At 41.5% G+C, this 19,278-nt stretch overlaps 1 protein-coding gene across 1 annotated transcript in view; it reads right to left on the reverse strand.

The window, feature by feature from the left end:
- Nucleotides 1-12,237: 12,237 nt before the first annotated feature.
- LOC128473927 (retinal guanylyl cyclase 2-like) overlaps nt 12,238-19,278 on the reverse strand; it is a 29,765-nt gene continuing 22,724 nt past the window's right edge. Inside the window, exons 14-19 of the mRNA XM_053456148.1 lie at nt 19,029-19,203; nt 17,922-18,020; nt 16,838-16,932; nt 16,443-16,528; nt 14,022-14,117; nt 12,238-12,299 (exon numbers count right to left, since the gene is read on the reverse strand). Of these exons, the coding sequence (XP_053312123.1) occupies nt 14,024-14,117; nt 16,443-16,528; nt 16,838-16,932; nt 17,922-18,020; nt 19,029-19,203 (549 nt within the window). The 3' untranslated portion in view covers nt 12,238-12,299; nt 14,022-14,023. The remainder of the gene's footprint in view (nt 12,300-14,021; nt 14,118-16,442; nt 16,529-16,837; nt 16,933-17,921; nt 18,021-19,028; nt 19,204-19,278) is intronic.

A 19,278-nucleotide genomic window follows, 5' to 3' on the forward strand; every position in this document is an offset into this window, starting at 1 on the left:
CCGCAGTAGGAGCAGAAACACACAAACTACAATGAAGGGGTTAATATATTAACATAAACAGACTACAGTCCCTGCCCTCTCCTGAAGAGCTTACAATCTTGTTTCAATTAGAGCGGGGGGGGGGGGGGATTTCACCATAAGATTATCCTCAGTATTTGCCTACGCATATAAAGTAAATATACAGATCCATAGCAATCAACAGTCCCACACTTTTCAAGACAGTCCTGACAACTTTTATATGTAGCATAAATTCAATCTTTTAAACTGCGGTGAGTGAATCAGGGGCCGGCGTGGACACCGATGTGGAACGAGGGATTAGAGGCAGAATCATTTCATATAATTTGGGAAAAAGCCGCCCAGTTTTGATTGAATAAACACTAAAATTCCGACTAATTTTGGGATTTTTTTTCAGGAAGGTTTCTGTCGCCTGTTATGTGCAAACGTTTAAATAGTTGTGCAATCGTTACCATCTGTGCTGGGACGTCCCGCTTGTAAAGGAGTCGTAGATACACGGCGAGGATTACGCATAAAACATGATTTGGGAGCAAAGGTTGAAAAGTGGTCGTATCACCATAGCAACCTATCATCAGCATTATCCCTTCGGCCCCCTAATGCTCAGACCACGTTCCACAAGAATGACTTTTCAGACACATCCATACTTGCAAAGTATCCCTGTTCGGTTCTTCCAGTCCCTATTTGGGCCCAGATCCCTGCCCCCCTCTTTCCTCCACTGATGACTCTCTCACCCCCCTGCGATGCCCCTCTCACCCCCCGATCCCCCTCTTTTCTAGGAGCTGGGGATGTTTGCTGGGTATGAGGGGATCGCAGGGACATTAGTAACTATTTGAAGCAAAACACATATCATTTATTAAACTTCTTGATTTCATTTCAAGAAGAGACCTCAGAGGTCCCGAAATCTTGTATAAATTTCACACCTTAGTCCTTGGTCTTGCGTTTGATTCAGGAGCCATATGCCTGTTTTAAACCCCTCGCTGTATTACCCTCTACCACTTCTGCTGGGAGGCTGTTCCACTTATCTACCACCCTCTCAGTAAAACTTCCTTCCATCTCAGTCTCTGACCCTCTAGTGTTAGATTCCGGTCCCTCCCGTCCTTTATGTATTTAAATGTGGACGCTTCGTTTGCCCGGCTGTCTTTTTGAATGTTTTGACAGGTCACAGACATCTCCGGTTTAACGTTCTAGGTGTGGATTCCCAGAAAACCCCCTTCTAAGCGCATCAAAGTCTGGCATCAAAGTCCGAATCCAATCAAAGAGCGCGAGCGTTCGGCGAGAACCGGAGTCTCCCAAACAGAATCGCTCTGTAAACTCTCCAAAGCTTTCCATTCCTGCTGTTCCGAGACAAAGCAGCAGGGGGTGGGATCCTTGGAGGAGGCCAACTACTCCTTAAAGTATACTGAAAGGGGAACTAAAGGGTGTATCATGCAAATAAAAGAGGCCCAAAGGTACAGGGTCAGAGGCTGGAACGGAATGTAAGGAAGGTTTACTTTACTGAGGCTGGAAGGTTATTGGAACAGCCAGAGCTGGTCTTAGGTGTTCTGGCACCCTGTGCGGACTACTCCTCTGGCGCCCCCCCATCCCAAAAAAAGAAAGGAAAAAAAATCTTGTCACAAAACTCCCCTTTCTCACTATCTATCCCCTCTCCCCCTTTCTCACTATCTACCACCTCTGCCCCCCCACCCTGCCCCTTCTCACTGCCTCCCCCTCTCCCTACTTCTCATTATCCTTACTTACATTGTTGAGTCCTGTGGTGGGAGCAGGGGGCGTCCGTCTTCCCGCTCTGCTGCGGTGCATGCTTCACAGCTGAGCGCCGGAATATGACATCATATTTCGGTGCTCAGCATGAAACCCCGGCACCGCGACAGAGTCACGGAGAGTGAGGGGCGCCGAGCGGTTGCTGAAAACCTCACGAGCGACCACTCGGCGCCCCTGCCCGGGACTTAAATTAAAGCATCGTTTTTTTTTTGTTTGTTTTAACTTTATTTAAAATCCTCAATGTTAAATAAAGTTAAAAACAAAACAAAAAAACACGATGTTTTAATTTAAGTCCCGGGCAGGCGCCCCTGTTGCCATGGCGCCCTGTGCGGCCGCACAGGTCGCACACCCCTAAGGCCGGCACTGGGAACAGAGAGGGGATAGAGAGACAGAACAGTCTGAGGAGAGAGAGGATAGAGAGACAACAGTCTGAGGAGAGAGAGGATAGAGAGACAGAACAGTCTGAGGAGAGAGGGAATAGAGAGACAGAACAGTCTGAGGAGAGCGGGGATAGAGAGACAGAACAGTCTGAGGAGAGAGGGGAGAGATGGAACAGTCTGAAGAGAGAGGGGATAGAGAGACGGAACAGTCTGAGGAGAGCGGGGATAGAGAGACGGAACAGTCTGAGGAGAGAGGGGATAGAGAGACGGAACAGTCTGAGGAGAGAGGGGATAGAGAGACGGAACAGTCTGAGGAGAGAGGGGATAGAGAGACGGAACAGTCTGAGGAGAGAGGGATAGAGAGACGGAACAGTCTGAGGAGAGAGGGGATAGAGAGACGGAACAGTCTGAGGAGAGAGGGGATAGAGAGACGGAACAGTCTGAGGAGAGAGGGGATAGAGAGACGGAACAGTCTGAGGAGAGAGAGGATAGAGAGACAACAGTCTGAAGAGAGAGGGGATAGAGAGACGGAACAGTCTGAGGAGAGAGGAGATAGAGAGACGGAACAGTCTGAGGAGAGAGGGGATAGAGAGACGGAACAGTCTGAGGAGAGCGGGGATAGAGAGACGGAACAGTCTGAGGAGAGAGGGGATAGAGAGACGGAACAGTCTGAGGAGAGAGGGGATAGAGAGACGGAACAGTCTGAGGAGAGAGGGGATAGAGAGACGGAACAGTCTGAGGAGAGCGGGGATAGAGAGACGGAACAGTCTGAGGAGAGAGGGGAGAGATGGAACAGTCTGAGGAGAGAGGGGATAGAGAGACGGAACAGTCTGAGGAGAGAGGGGATAGAGAGACGGAACAGTCTGAGGAGAGAGGGGATAGAGAGACGGAACAGTCTGAGGAGAGAGGGGATAGAGAGACGGAACAGTCTGAGGAGAGAGGGGATAGAGAGAGGTAACAGTCTGAGGAGAGAGGGATAGAGAGACGGAACAGTCTGAGGAGAGAGGGGATAGAGAGAGGTATTTCTCCCGTTAATCCGGGTAATTCGTTCCCGGTGAGGATCTCGGATGACTTTCCTCGCTCATTATTTTACCGCTTTCCAGATGTGGCTCGGCTGCCGAAGGTTCAGGCAACAGAATACTTTCCCTCATTCCTCACTCCGCTGGTTTATTTAATGAATGACAACGCTGGGTAGTCATACCGCGCGTCACCTACTGCCGCGGCCTCTGTGATGGCAGAAAGAAGGGAAACCACAACTAAACAGCGCGCTCGCCTTTTAATGGAAACATTTTCGAGGCTCGATGGAGCGGGATGGGATAACATTAGAGGATAAGTCCATGGACCAGTACGCAGGATGGTAGATACGGGGAATAGCCTCCCAGCAGAGGTGGTAGAGGGTAATACAGTGAGGGTATTAAACATGCATGGGATAGACGTACGGCTCCTGAATCTAAGACGAGACCAACGACTGATTAAGGTTTGCGTCTTTACTGAAGGAGAAACGGGCGATTAGACGGGGGCCGGATGGGGCCGATTGGTGATGCCCAAAGGATTTTTTTTAATGGACCTCCAATGTGGCCACACCCATTAAAGGGACAGCCCACAAAAACATTGTTTTATATTAATTCTTATTTTTTTCTTTTCCGTTTTCCGCATGCTCAGTAACACAGATGCCCAAAATAGAAGAGCTATAGCCAGTGGTGGGCGTGGTAATGATTAAACCACACCCACTCACTTCTTGCAGAATAGTTTAAAATACCGTAAAGTTTGCTTGCATTTTTTTTGTAGTTATCCCATTATTCTCAGAATGCAGATTTTTTATAATAAATGATGTGACCGATAATAATAATTACCCGGGTATTTTTACGCAATTACCCCAAATCCCAGTTTAGAAACTTTCGTGATAGGATTTTTTTTTTTCTTATGAAACAGGCAGTCAAGGAGCTGCATGCTCCCCATACCAACACAATTACTGCGGGATGGCAATTATTCCCAAACCTTCTGTCTATAGGAGAGGCCAGGAATTCTGCGCTTACAAGCAGAGATAACCCAAAATCCTGGCGGCTGTGACCTGCGCGGCCCGGACCCCTGATGATAAACAGATGCATGTAAGCCAGACAAAAACATACCTCCCAGGTGTCCCTGTTTAGTTTACGCAGTCCCTCTTTTGCCCCCAAACCCTTGTTCCCTTTTTTGTTCCATGATGGCCATCTTTCCTCCCCTGAAGCCACTAAAGCCCCTCTCTCCTCCCCCCGATGCCCCTCTCTCCCCCCCTGATGCCCCTCTTTTCTAGGAGGTCGGAATGTTTGCTGGGTATGAGGGGATCGCAGGGTTCTACAGCCCTAAAACCCCGATAATGTGTATAGAAACAGCAGGGAACGGGTTAATAAATTAAACAGTGATTCATTAGTAATAATAATAATAATAATAATAATAACAATAATAATAACAATAATAATAATAATAATAATAATAATAATGTGGAATAATTACAGGAGCCTTTGTCGTTGTTATTAGAATTGTGTGAACAGGAATGTTGCGTTTTCGTGGTTTAAACCGAATACAGAATAAAGGAATATGGCGGCGGCGGCGGCCGGTAAAGGAAGACGCAGAATCTTCGTTTCTTCGCGTTCGTCTTCGTTTTCGCGTTGCGCCATTTTTTAAAAGGGGAGGCGGGGCATTGAGTGAGTTTCTCTTCAAATTCCCTATTCAACTTCTTCTACGCGTTTTACTTTACTGAGAGGGTGGTAGGTAATTGGCACAGCCTCCCAGCAGATGTGGTAGAGGGTAATACAGTGAGGGTATTAAACATGCGCGGGATAGACATACGGCTCCTGAATCTAAGACGAGACCAGCGACTGATTAAGGTTTGAGTCTTTACAGCAGGAGAAACGGGCGACTAGCTGGGGGCCGGATGGGGCCGATCCACCGCCATAGTTTTGTTTTTTCTCTAATCCGCTCTGTAAATCGTTTTTGTTGCCAAAGATTTTCCCCGAGTATCCGGGGGTCGCTTTAGCTGCATCTAGAACATTTTTCCGGAATGAAGTCACAGCACCCGGGGAATCCGCTCTGAATATAACGAGAATAACGCACGCACAAAAATGCCCTGTTTAGGGTTCTTATTCCTTAGAAACCTGCCTTTCCTCTACAGAATCCCCCCCCGTAGAAATTTGCCCCCCAACAGATGCCATACAAGCCAAACGCATCTCCTGCCCCAATCCTGACCGCCGGCCGGCTCCTGCACTCCCCAGGGAGAAGGGGCTTCCCTGAGACCCCCAACTTCATGCGCAGAAAATGCTTCCATTTTTTCAATGCTAATCTGGATAAGGAGGGGGCTTTGGAGCTGCAGCTTCCCACCAAGGTAAATCAACGTCGTTTTTCGGGTATGGGTATGAAAGAACATGCAAAGTACCGTCATACAGGGGGCTCAGGGGGCTCCACGGGACCACTGGAGGATTCTTTTAAGAGTGATTTATATTTTTTATTTTTTTTATATACTTTTGGTTCATATATATGTTTTGTTTGTTTGTAAAAAAAAAATGTTCCAGGTTTTAAAAACATTCAAGTTTTCACTAAAAATATTCAGATTCATTATAAAAATAAATGATAAAAAACAGCTATGTGGGGGGGGGGTTACTAACAGCCCAAATGGCCCCCTGTCAGAACGGTGGGCAGAAAACCCCTCAATGTCCACAAGAAAATGCACACAAAGCTCATCAGAGGAACACGGAATGGTTCCAGTAAGGGTGTAAAATCCCAATGGATTGTAAACCCAGAGAGCAGGGCCTGTGTCAGGGCGCCTTCATGTAATATCGATGCCCTGGTGGCCAAACGAGGAACTGCAAGTACAACACGCAAGAGAAATACTGCCCCAAGCCAATACCAGAGCAACCCTGGGGGGCAATATCCCCTGCCCACCCTGCCAGCACTTCGTTATTAGGTAATAATAATAATAATAATAATAATAATAATAATAATAAATATTATTATTATTAATTTTATTTGTATTAATATTAAATTAAAAAAATGTAAAATATATATATGTTACATTTTTTTTAAATGTAATATTAATACAAATAAAATTAATAATAATAATAATACCCATTATATGTTTAACATGTGTAGCCAATGAATGATATCATGGTTATATTAAAACAGTTTTAACTTAATTCCATTAAAACACAAAAAAAAATTCTGAAAACTAAAATAAATCTGTTGAATATTTGACCATTCCTTTGGAAAAAAAAAAAACAAATTCAATATTTCAAGAATATTTTCTATTTTGTAAAATTTTCGTCAGATTTAAAAATATGAAAAAATAAAAAATAAATATAAATGTTTTTGGAAATACTATGTAATGATACAATTTATTTGGATTTTTTGTCATAATTATAATAATAATTATTAAATAATTATGAAATGATAAGTAATTTGAGCCCTACCTGTTAGGATTTCCCACCGCGTGCTCAGGGATGCGATCCGTTCCAGAATGAAGCGTTTCCTTGGGAAAAAAAAGTTAGAAAAACTAAAATGAGGTCATAGGACCCCCTCCCTGGACAGAGTCATCGCCTTATCATCACTCCACAACATTTCTGACCCGGTGCAGATACCCCCCCCCCCCCGCTTATTGCGCTCTAGTAAATTACGCAACTTCACCTCTGCTGTTATCTATAGTTTATATAAACCGTCCGATTCTGGGGATTTCATAGCAATAAATTATATATATTTTTTAAAAAAATATATATATATTAAAAAAAAATTGTTTCTGTGCCAAATTATGGAAGAAATGCCTATTAACCCCTTCACTGACAAGGTTACGCAGCCTCGGTCGCATTAAGGTTTGTTGAATAGGCGCGTTGGCCACCAAGAGGGTTAATAAGAAATATGACATCATTTTTTAGAAGAAAAACAGTAAAAAAAATAAATATGTTTTTTTGGCATATTTTTCCATCGAAAGAGCAGAGCGCAGGAGATTCATTCTGAGTGATTTCTAGTTAACGAGATGAGACGGATATGGAAAGGTCAGGCGGGGAGCGGCGCGGCTTCACCTGCTCTCCACGTAGCGGCAGAGAATTGCCAAAATTCAACAATTCCATAGAATTCCCGGCCATTGTTATTCCAGACAATGCAAATATGGTTTCTGCTGCTTTGTTCTCGGCTCTGTATAGAAACGCCCGGCCCTCCGGACTTCGTGAGTTCAGCTGGGATCCTCACTCTTCTTTATATACAGATATCCAGCAACACTTATTTAACCATGCGCGGGACAGACGCACGGCTCCTGAATCTAAGACGAGACCAACGACTGATTAAGGTTTGAGTCGTTACAGCAGGAGAAACCAGCAGACTAGACGGGGGCCGGATGGGGATCTGCCGGTGGGTTGGTGAGGGTGTATTACCTAATGGCGGCAGAGTGTTGTAAGTGTAAAGTCTCTCTGTTATTACAGGGAGTCAGCGGATGGAGTTACAGTCAGGGGTGAGTTAGTGGTGCAAGAGGGAAAAAGGAGGTAGATAGCGGTGTTAGAGTGACTGCGTGTACCTGTATGTGTGTTACTTACAGAGAAAGGAAGAAATACTGCACCACGTCACCCCAATCTGAGTAATATAACCCCCAGCGCTGTATACAGTAATATAACCCCCAGCGCTGTATACAGTAATATAACCCCCAGCACTGTATACAGTAATATAACCCCCAGCGCTGTATAGAGTAATATAACCCACGAGCGTTGTTTAAAGTAATGTCGATTAGTATTGGCAAAAAAACTGATTTTATGTCATTTTGTTCCAATAAACCCCCTTTATCTGCAGCCCTGGAGCCGCCGTTGCTGTCAGTCATGTGATATTTTGGGTGACTTTCCCGGCTCAAACTCCACACTGAGCTGATGCTTTATGGCGATGCTAATGAAGTCCCTTCCTCCATAGACTTTCATTAGTCAGAGAGTCCGGCTGGTGATTAAGACTGAGCCATTCTATTGTTCCCCACAGGCAGTATGATAAGGAGTCGGGGGGTTAGTAGATCGGGGCTCAGATAACAGAGCGAGAATCATACAAACGGCTGATATGCGGCTGCCTGAAAACTTTATATTATGGGGTAAAAAACTACAACTGGGGTAAAAAAAGAAAATAGAGCAATATTTTTAAAAACTGGTAATAAGAATATTTGGTGGGATTTCACTTTAAAATAATCTTTTACCTATTTCTGTGTACGTCTGGTTATTGTATGTTAACCTCCTTTATATGACCCAACCAAGATGAATAATCAGTTTGCTACTTTTTATTACCATATTTGATCAACTAAAGCAAAAATGTAGCAAAGTTACACATCAACTAAAATGATAAAGCAAATTCAGTATGAAAAAAATCTATTTTCAACAGAAGTGCAATTAAATGCAATTAAATATATTATCACTTTTATGAAAATGGGTGGAAGAATAAAGGATTTTCCTCATCCCTATAATTAATAACATAATCTTCAAATTATAAAATTTCTTTTTTCATAAAAAAGAGCTAAAAATAACCCAATTAATTTCTAATATTTGACACTAATATACATTCTAATCCTTTTTATTTTTTTTTATAATCGAACTTTTGTAATCCAACTCACTAAACAAAAAGGCAAATTTAAAAAAAATTTCTGTCCGGCTATAAAATCTGGAAATCGGAAAACAAATTAATTGTCGGCCAAAATCCGTTTCCAAGGCCAGAGTCTGCGGGGTCTTCCGGAAGCCGTGATTTGGAGACAGATGGGGGATGCGGGGGACGGGCAGAGCTTCCTGCGGGTGAGAAGGTGGCAGCGCACGTTCCGTCTGGTGATTCCCGCGGTTTGGGATAACGTCAGGATGCAGATAAATCACACCGGCCGTTTCCCTTTAAATGAAAATAAATGGGGTGTTGATGGCCGCTTCCTATTTTCTCGCCGATTATCGGTGTCTGAATCGGTTTTGATGATGAAATATATATATAATCCCATGTCTGGATTAGGAAAATACAAAATTAGGGGCATTCCAAATAAACAGAGAACCTGTCGTCATATCGGCCCCATCCGGCCCCCGTCTAGTCTCCCTTTCTCATGCTTTAAAGACTCAGATCTTAATCAGTCGTTGGTCTCGTCTTAGATTCAGGAGCCGTATGTCTATCCCATGCATGTTTAATCCCCTCACTGTATTACCCTCTACCACTTCTGCTGGGAGACTGCTCCACTTAACTACCACCCTCTCAGTAAAGTAAAACTCCCTTACATTGCATCTGTTTCCGAGGGTTCTCAGAGTAAAATTCCCAAACTGCCCATTGAATAGGGAAGAACCTAATGTAGCAGAAAAAGGTCCAACATATAAACATTATACCAGACAAACTGAATCAATAAGTCAGCAGATTTTGCTGACAATTTCTTTCATTTACGTTAAAAAAGATGGTTTTGTAAATTCCCCCCAATTTGTTAAAAACAAAAAAAGGTCAGTCAGCGAGTTGTCATGCACAGGGTTTTTTTTTCGTTTTGTTGTAAATTTATGTAAAATTATGACTGGGGAGCCCAAAGAATTTGAATTATTATCTGTACTCATAGAGAGAATATCTTAAAATCATTCGTTTGGTCGGATGTTTTTGTATTTAAAGAGCAGTTTTCATCACATGCACCAGTTTTGGCATCCATTGCTTTTATTGCATTATTAATATTTTTACCTAATGTTCTAGGTTTTTTTTTTCAGGGGGGGGCGGAACATTGAGATTTTGTATCATTATATACATTTATATTTTGAAGGTCTGACACCAGATCAGTTTCCACCCAGGACCAGGGCATTTCAGCCCGAGTTGTCCCAGTATGTGCGTTAATGTTATTGTCAATTTCATGTTATTATTATTATTATTATTATTATTATTTTCTCTCTATCTATGGTAATAGAGCGATAGAATCTGCTGGCGCTCTATTAATAAATGTAATGTAATGCAGTTGTAAAGCTTCCCACAGGCACGCATCTCTACTGACCTCTAGTGGTCAACTATCTGTACTGAATGCAAATATATCAGAATCGGCAATGTTCTATTATGGTAAAAAAAAACAAAAAAAAAAACAAATGGCTTGGCATAACGTTGTTATTGTTGTTAAAGTATTATTTTTTTTAAATGATTATTATTTTTTTAAATATTTAAAATATATTTTACATTTAATGTATTTAATTTAAAAAAATAATACTTCAACAACAATACAAATTATGGACGGTTTTCGGTACTGGATTCAAGTTTTTCTCGAACATGACGTGATTCTAGGTGTAATCTTCTCTCTGATTTGTTGCCTGTAAGGAGAAATAGCCAATGAAAAACGTTTCAATGGGAGATGTCCCTAAGTGAGTGCTGGTGCTCTTCTTTGATTCTTAGTCTTATCACCATAGCAACCAATGTAGTGGTCCAATCAGCTGAACCATTCCACTGGTTGCTATGGTTTTAAGAGCACTGTATCTCCATGGCATCCCTCTGTAAAATGTTTGGTATATGTAACATCAGACGCCTTGATACATTGGAACTTTTTGGGGAATTATGTAGACTTGGTGACATGAGTCTTAGGTGTTACTTTTAGGGCTGTAGAACCCTGCGATCCCCTCATACCCAGCAAACATTCTGGCCTCCTAGAAAAGAGGGGTATCAGGAGAGGAGAAAGGGGCATCAGGGGAGGAGGGAGGGGCACATGAGTTTGTAGCACAGAGAGGGACTGGCAAAATTAAGGTATGACACTTGGCAGGTATTATGCATTTTTTTTTTAACCAACCAAAAAAATTGTCGCGTTAAATGATTTGCTTATAATAAAATTAAAAACACGAAAGCTTTATCAAAGAATATTTATTTACAGAAATATAATTTATAAACCTAAAAATATTGCACATATAAAATAAATACTATCTACAAATAATCTACACAAAAATACATTGCTTCTGTGTGTTCCTTTGTTTAAAATGAAGGTTTACACTCATGATTATTATTTTACATTTATTATACTTTTTTTTTGTTTTCCAATAAGATAACCGAAAGCCGATGAAAAGACCTGATATGCTTCCAACGAATACACTGAGATTGTATCTGCTTGCTGGGTTATTCATTCCTTTAGTTATTAACCCGTATTATTAACGTAAAATAATCAGTGTGTTAGGTGACTTCATGTTTTAAAACTCTAAATAAACTATAAGCCTTCTCATTGTAATGAAAATAGGTCTTTTAATCCCCCCCCCAAATCCAAATATAATTCTTCCGTGGTTATTCCCATTTCGTCCACTAGGTGTCTCTGCATTTCCGTACTTTTCATACACTTCATTTTTAGGGTTTTTTGCCCACTATAATAAAAATATGATAAGGAAATACTTTTTTCTTGCAGTTTAAAGTACTTTACCCCCCTTTTTTTTTGTAACATAACGAATAACTGGGCTGCGGCTGCTTCTGGATCTCCAGGCATGATGGGAATGGAAGTGTCGTACTTTACTGTCTAAAGTCTAAGCCAACCTTGCGCCTTCGCTGACGCTTTATTCCTCCCCTTTTCAACCCATCTATTTCAGCTTCACACTGATTAGTGGAAACTTCAATGTCAGCAACTTTTCACTACAAAGATTCGATTAGGAAAACTGAATTAACAAAAACAGAATTTAAGCTATTGCTTCCATTTTTTTTCCTAAATTGAAAATCTCTTGTATTTTTTATTTATTTTTTCTTCTTTTTTCCATTCCGTTTTAATGATGGTTTTACCAAAATACTATTGATGTCTCCTTGATAAAAAAAAAAAAATATTCTAAAACCAGAAATGCCTAACGCCGTAAAAGACATTTATTTTCAAGGGAGAGGGTTTTTTTTTTTCTTAATTGTTTTTGGTTATATTTTCTCCATTCACCACCTAAAAAACGCTCGCCGATTTCATGTCCCGCGGACGTCATATAGACAAAGAAGTGCAGCGAATTCCATATCTGTTGTCCATGTTCTATAAAATCCTGTTAATTCCGACCTCCTGGAAAGCCCCCTCGGCCAGACACGTATTTCCACGGAGAGAATCCGTCCAGAGATTCCGTTTGTCTTCGAGACCATGAGTCGTATAAAGATTATTTTTTGATGATACTTTTTCTTTTTTTCCAAAATATTAATTGTATTTCATTGTTTATAACTTCCTGCCAATCCTCCCTGTAAAAGGACAAAAACAAAACACGAAGTGAATTTTACACCCAAGAAACTTTACGGGAAGTTTGTATTCTGTGATCATAAAAATAAAACATTTCGGTAAACTCGTGGCAAATAAACGGCTTTTTTAATTTTTTTGTGTAAGAATGAAGTTACAGCATTTGCAGCCTAACCATGATTTATATAGGAGCAGAAGTGGTAGAGGGTAATACAGCGAGGGGGTTAAACATGCGCAGGATAGACATACACAATGAATTTCCGTGAGACCCCTCGTGAAACCGCTATTCTGAAAAGTCAAACTGAATTGAAAAAAAATGCTTCAAATGAACAAAATCAACTTTTTGGGAAGAGGAGAGCGGCCCAGAACTTAATTAGATCGACGGACACGACGACCAACTCAGACGTTCTCAAGAGAGAAAGAGAAAGGAGATGAGACAAAAGAGAGAGAAAGAAAGGAGAGAAAAGAAAGAAAGGAGAGAAAAGAAAGGAGAGAAGAGAAAGAGAGGAGAGAGGAGAGGAGAAAGGAGAGGAGAGAAGAGACAGAAAGAAAGGAGAAAGAAAGGCGATAAGAGAAAAGGGAGAGAAAATAGCAGGAAAGAGAGAGAAAGGACATGAGAGAGGGAACCGATTTAGCTTTTACATCTTAATTTAGCAAAAGCTGCTCACGGTTTTAGTGCTCCAGACGGTGAATCACTATTTTCTTACATGCGCACCTCCATACTGTAACTCAACCTACTACCTCAAGCATGCGCAGACCACCAACTTCCGGCCCCACCGCTGATATATATTATCTCTCCCTCCATGCGTGTTCTGATGTCTTCAGGAAAACAGCCATGTGTGCAAAGGCTCCCCAGAGCCCCCTCCCAGAATAGGGACCCAAATAGACCCCCAGCCCAGCGTATATATGGGACCCAGGACATCCTTCAAAATACACGACGTATACCTGATATACCGGCACTCACTATCCAGTCACTGAGAGAACCAGCGGAAAGAGAAGCGGGTATTCTGTATTAAATCGTTACGTTATATCTGTGGCTCTCAGCTCTGGAATATGACTTTTTTTTTGAATATGTTGCAAAATTTAAGTCACATTAATGTAAATATTTTTTAACGTGACTTTATTTTGGGATATATAAATATATATATTAATATATATATATACATACATACATACAGGGAGTACCGGTATATATATATTTATATAACGAGAGGGAGAGGGGATTACAGGAAGGAGGAGGAGAGGCCATAGTCTGAAGGTAGACACATTAAGAATCTTCTAATTATCTATATACAGGATATAAATAATGCTTATTTTGTAACCGTATAATATTATTAATAACACGCATTGATATGAAAATGAAGATTGTATAAAGGACTGCATTAACGTAAAACTGTTATAATGTAATAATGATAATATTATCGCTAATATATTAGCGTAAAATAGTAATAACATTTACGTACGCTTTTGCGACAGCAATTTTACCTAATTTTTCTGATTGTGCTTAAAACGATAGATTAAAGAAGAATTCACCCTTTTTTTAAATATTTTAGGAGTTAATTACACTTTTTGATTTTATCGGGTTATATAATTAGTTTTTCACCATTTGGGGGGGGGGGCGTAAGCACTTAACCCGATGGTGCGAATCCGGAGTTTTGGGTGAATTCTGCTTGTTCAGCACAAACAACAATTAACCGGAAAAATATATATTATAACGGATGGACTACCTCTACTCCTTTTTATCGAGCATCTTTTCAGCTCTCACTGCTTTCCTCCTTTTGAACTCTGCAATATCCTCGGCGGTTAAACCATGCGCATTGCACCTGCGGCAGATATATAGCATTAGTAAGAAGAAAAAAAACCCCGCCATGCAAAAAAAATTCTTTAAATTAATATTTAATAAGTTGTTTGACCCTTTCAGAACTTGGCACGCCAGCCGCACCTACGGCGATAGACGGCCGCTGGCCTTAAAGTGCCGGGGTCGCTAGCCCAGGACTGAGCTTACTTTCTGGAGAAAAATCTAGGGAAAAATATATCTTTATATATGATTAGGGTTTTGTCGTAGATTCAGGAGCCATAGGCCTATCCCATGCATGTTTAAATCCCCTCACTGTATTACCCTCTACCACCTCTGCTGGACGGCTGTTCCCTGTATCTACCACCCTCTCGGTAAAGCAAGACTTCCTTCCATTCCATCTCAGCCTCTGACCCTCCAGTGTATACCCTTAGAAATGAATATGAATATTTTTCTGACTATTCTTAGATTTTTACTCCTTCGGCTGAATTCAGCGGCAGAACTAATCTTTTTTTGACCACAATTGTTTTTTGTTTTTTTTCCTATTTTTTATTTTTAAATAATAATTAAAAAAAATAATAAGGTACTGCTACATTTTTTTAATGGATATATTTTATTTTCTGGGTTTAAGCTCCAAATAGTACACATAAAAATACTTAAAAAAATAAAAAATATATTTTTTGGGGGGGGTAAAAAATCAACATTCAACTAGTAGCCGGTGTGTGTAACAGCGGCCGTCGGTACAGAGCCCCAGCTGCGTATGGACAGAGAATGTATTCCTTCTTTAAAGCCGGCGATTAAAGTCGTTCCCGTTATTATTCTGATGCTTGTATTCATTTTGTCCGTTTTTACAGCTTTTCTGCCCCAATTCCGGAGCTGAAGGCACGGCGGGAAGGTTTTATTGCCCCGAGATATCGCCTTATTAAGGAGAATTTATCGCGTTCCATGAAAGCGACGGCGCCGGAGATTGTGGTGTGGATGGAAAATACACTGTATGTTTTTTTTTATGATCATAGATTTTGCAGAAACAGGCGCTTTATAAAGCAAATATCCCTAAAAATATGCAAGCGCCCTGCGGAGTTTACATAGCTGCTAACAGTCCTGAATATGGTGGGACAGTCCCAAACAGCAAAGCCTATGTACCGGAAAATGTCCATTTATCCAGAAAAAAATATTATACTAGTAGATCTAACCTTTTTAACAAAATATTTCATAAAAAAAAAGGTACTGCTGCATGTGCTATGGGTCGATGCCGCGTGACATTAGAATCCGGCCCACATTATGTTGTCAGAGCATGGAGTGATGTCATAACTTACTGAACAGGTGGGCAAGTGCAGCCAAAAAGAGAAATCACAAAGCATCCGACATCCTCTTTATTATTTAGGTCGCTTTCCTACATTTATTGCCGACACATAGATTGTTTTCAATGGTCCGGTGGCCATTAGAAGGTAAAGATATTCTGAATGAAGTCACCTGTATTCAAGCAGGGACTCTAGCTGTGATATAGCAGGGAGAAAAGCACCAATCAGGACGCTCAGATATCATTACATCATAGGAGAGTGCGGAGGAGGCGGCTCCAGACTGTGTGACCCCAGAATCTGCCCCTTCACCCCGAGACTGGGGTTAAATACCCTGTGAATCTGCCCATAAACGTTCTGATTGGGCAGAAACCCTGAGTCTTTGAGTGTAATAGCATAAGATCGGACATTCCCTCCTGCATCGGGAAGAGGCGTAGAGACCCCATAGGGACCCCACAGGCCCTCTTCGGCTCTCTAATAAAAATCCTCCTTCCACTGAACACACGGCGATATCACAAGAAGAGAGAAGACAAAAAAAAAAAAAACAAAATATTTTAAAAAAAGTTAAAATGAATAAAAAAATCATAAATATTTATTGGGACCTTAATGACATCATCAGAGTCCTCTCTCGTTTCTAGCTTTTTTAACAAGAGCGGTAAAAGATAACATTGAAAAAAAGAAAAAAAATAATGAAAAAAGTTTTAAAAAAGCGTGAAAAAAATGGATACTCCTCGTACTAAAAATAAAAATTAACAAAAGCGGTAAGTTATCGGCCCCCCTTCAAAACATTAAGTTATGGGGATGTTTTTTTAATATATTGTGTTTATTTAAGTGCAGAAAACACCCAAAAACACACTTGGTCCTAAAGGGGTTAAAATGAATTATTTTCTCTCTTTATGGTACTTTTTTCCCCGTCCCAGCCATGTTTTACCAAATTCTTTTTATTTTCTTTTGGCCATTTTTTTAATGAATGCCTTCAGATTTTTTTACAGCATCATTTTACAAAAAAAAACATTATTTTTTTTTAGACGTTTAAATAAAAAAGATATACCTACCCAGGCTTGATATCAGGGGGCTTCGGCAAAGGTTTGGTGAATCCGTCCTTTCCTACAAGCCAAAAAGTTTCTTCTACGCCTTTCCCCTAAAAAAAATAAGGAACGGTTTGGTTGCCATTTGGTTGCTCCGATTTGATGTCCTTAAATTAAGAGTTTTTTTAAAGTCTTTTTTTTAAATAAAACATGCATAATAATAAAAATACATAATAATAACAATAATACATAATAATAATAATACTAATAATAAAAACTAATAATAGTTATGGATTGAAATAAAGAATTTATAAAATGTTTTAAATGTAAAAAAAAGGTTTGAAAATTTCACAAGGCGGAAATATTTGCGCGTTTCTAAGAATTTTGCCGGAATACACAGTAAATTTCACTCGCAGACTCACTTTAAGCTCTGTTTTCCCTCTAAGTTCTATTTTGTAATTTTCTTTTAGCGTGCGAAGCGTTGCCACGGTGCTTTGGTTGACGTGGATTCTGTAAGCTACAAAATGATGAGAAAAATGTGCATTAATATAAAGTACTGCGCTGTACGCATTGGGTGACCACCGGCTGCCAACAACTCTCAGCCGCGGCCTCCTTCGTTTTATTAATTTGGTCTTCATGCAGACCCCATCCAGAATCAAGCCCGACTTGTACCGCACTTTACTCTTGGAGTTTCAGGGCTGGCCCACCCATGTGCAAAGTACACAGAGCTTACACTTTATTACTAGACATGTTTTTTGCCCATAAGGAGCGTTTCCCATGTGCCATCCAAACAGCTTGCCTGTGCCATCTTTGCCCCCAAACAGCTTGCCTGTGCCACCCCCCCCACCCAGCTTGCCTGTGCCATCTTTGCCCCCAAACAGCTTGGCTGTGCCATTTTTGCCCCAGACAGCTTGCCTGTGCCATTTCCCCCCACCCAGCTTGCCTGTGCCAACTTTGCCCCAAACAGCTTGCCTGTGCCATTTTTGCCCCAGACAGCTTGCCTGTGCCATTTCCCCCCACCCAGCTTGCCTGTGCCAACTTTGCCCCCAAACAGCTTGCCTGTGCCATCTTTGTTCCCAAACAGCTTGCCTGTGCCATCTTTGCCCCGAGACAGCTTGCCTGTGCCATCTTTGCCCCCAGACAGTTTGTCTGTGCTATCTTTGCCCCAGACAGCTTGTCTGTGCCATCTTTGCCCCCAGCTTGTCTGTGCCATATTTGCCCCCAAACAGCTTGCCTGTGCCATTTTTCCCCCAGACAGCTTGTTTGTGCCGCACAAAGCTGGACAGCTGGGAAACATGTCTTGGTGTCCCTGTAATCTGCACAGCTAAATGTCAGCCACGCACCACCCACATAACACCTCCTCTCCGTTTTGCATGGCTCAGGCAGTACACAAGTACCGGCAATTCTGAAAAGCGAGACACTGGCCTGGACAGCTGGTTCCTGGGACAGTTGGCAACTATAGATTACTGTGCAGCAGTTTTTAAATGACTAAAACAAGAAACTCACGCAGTCCTGTGGATTCCATTCGTGACGCCGTATTTACCGTGTCCCCGAACAGACAATATCGCGGCATCGTGAGGCCCACAACTCCAGCCACACACGGCCCTAGAGTATAAAATGGAATATCTCATCACAGACTGAGCGCGAGGCCAGCCCATGGTATTGATCAGCCCTGTATAATGTATAGTTAAATCAACGAGCCGGCCCCTGAATAATGTATAGATAAATCAGTGAAATGCCCTGTATAATGTATAGATAAATCAGTGAAATGCCCTGTATAATGTATAGATAAATCAGCGAGCCGGCCCCCCGTATAATGTATAGATAAATCAGCGAGCCGGCCCCTGTATAATGTATAGATAAATCAGTGACTGGCCCCCTGTATAATGTATAGATAAATCAGTGACCGGCCCCTGTATAATGTATAGATAAATCAGTGACCGGCCCCCTGTATAATGTATAGATAAATCAGCGAGCCGGTCCCTGTATAATGTATAGATAAATCAGCGAGCCGGCCCCCTGTATAATGTATAGATAAATCAGTGACCGGCCCCCTGTATAATGTATAGATAAATCAGTGAGCCAGCCCCCTGTATAATGTATAGATAAATCAGCGAGCCGGCCCCTGTATAATGTATAGATAAATCAGTGAGATGCCCTGTATAATGTATAGATAAATCAGCGAGCCGGCCCCCTGTATAATGTATAGATAAATCAGCGAGCCGGTCCCTGTATAATGTATAGTTAAATCAGTGAGCCAGCCCCCTGTATAATGTATAGATAAATCAGCGAGCCGGCCCCTGTATAATGTATAGATAAATCAGCGAGCCGGCCCCCTGTATAATGTATAGATAAATCAGCGAGCCGGTCCCTGTATAATGTATAGTTAAATCAGTGAGCCAGCCCCCTGTATAATGTATAGATAAATCAGCGAGCCGGCCCCTGTATAATGTATAGTTAAATCAGTGAGATGCCCTGTATAATGTATAGATAAATCAGTGAGGTGCCCTCTATAATGTTTAGCTAAATCAGCAAGCCAACGACCCTAATTGATTTGGGAAAGTCCCTTGGATGGGGGGCGCTATGATAATAGAGAGAAATCAGGAGCTGCACCTGTGTGTAACCCGATCCGTATCCTGACCGGTACGTCCGGCATGTGCCTCATCTGGAAGGATCCTACAGAGCTAAGGATGTCTAAGGACATATTGGCTATTTCCGCTGCGTGTTTGTTCTCGTTGCGCTTCGGGAGTCCGGATGCCACCATGTAGGCGTCTCCAATTGTCTCTACCTGGAACACAGAGTATAATGATAGAGTTATAATATTAAACTCTCATGGGTTAATAAACCACTTAACTCGAAAAGC

This window comes from Spea bombifrons, chromosome 2, assembly GCF_027358695.1.
Source record: "Spea bombifrons isolate aSpeBom1 chromosome 2, aSpeBom1.2.pri, whole genome shotgun sequence".
Taxonomy (NCBI): Eukaryota; Metazoa; Chordata; class Amphibia; order Anura; family Pelobatidae; genus Spea; species Spea bombifrons.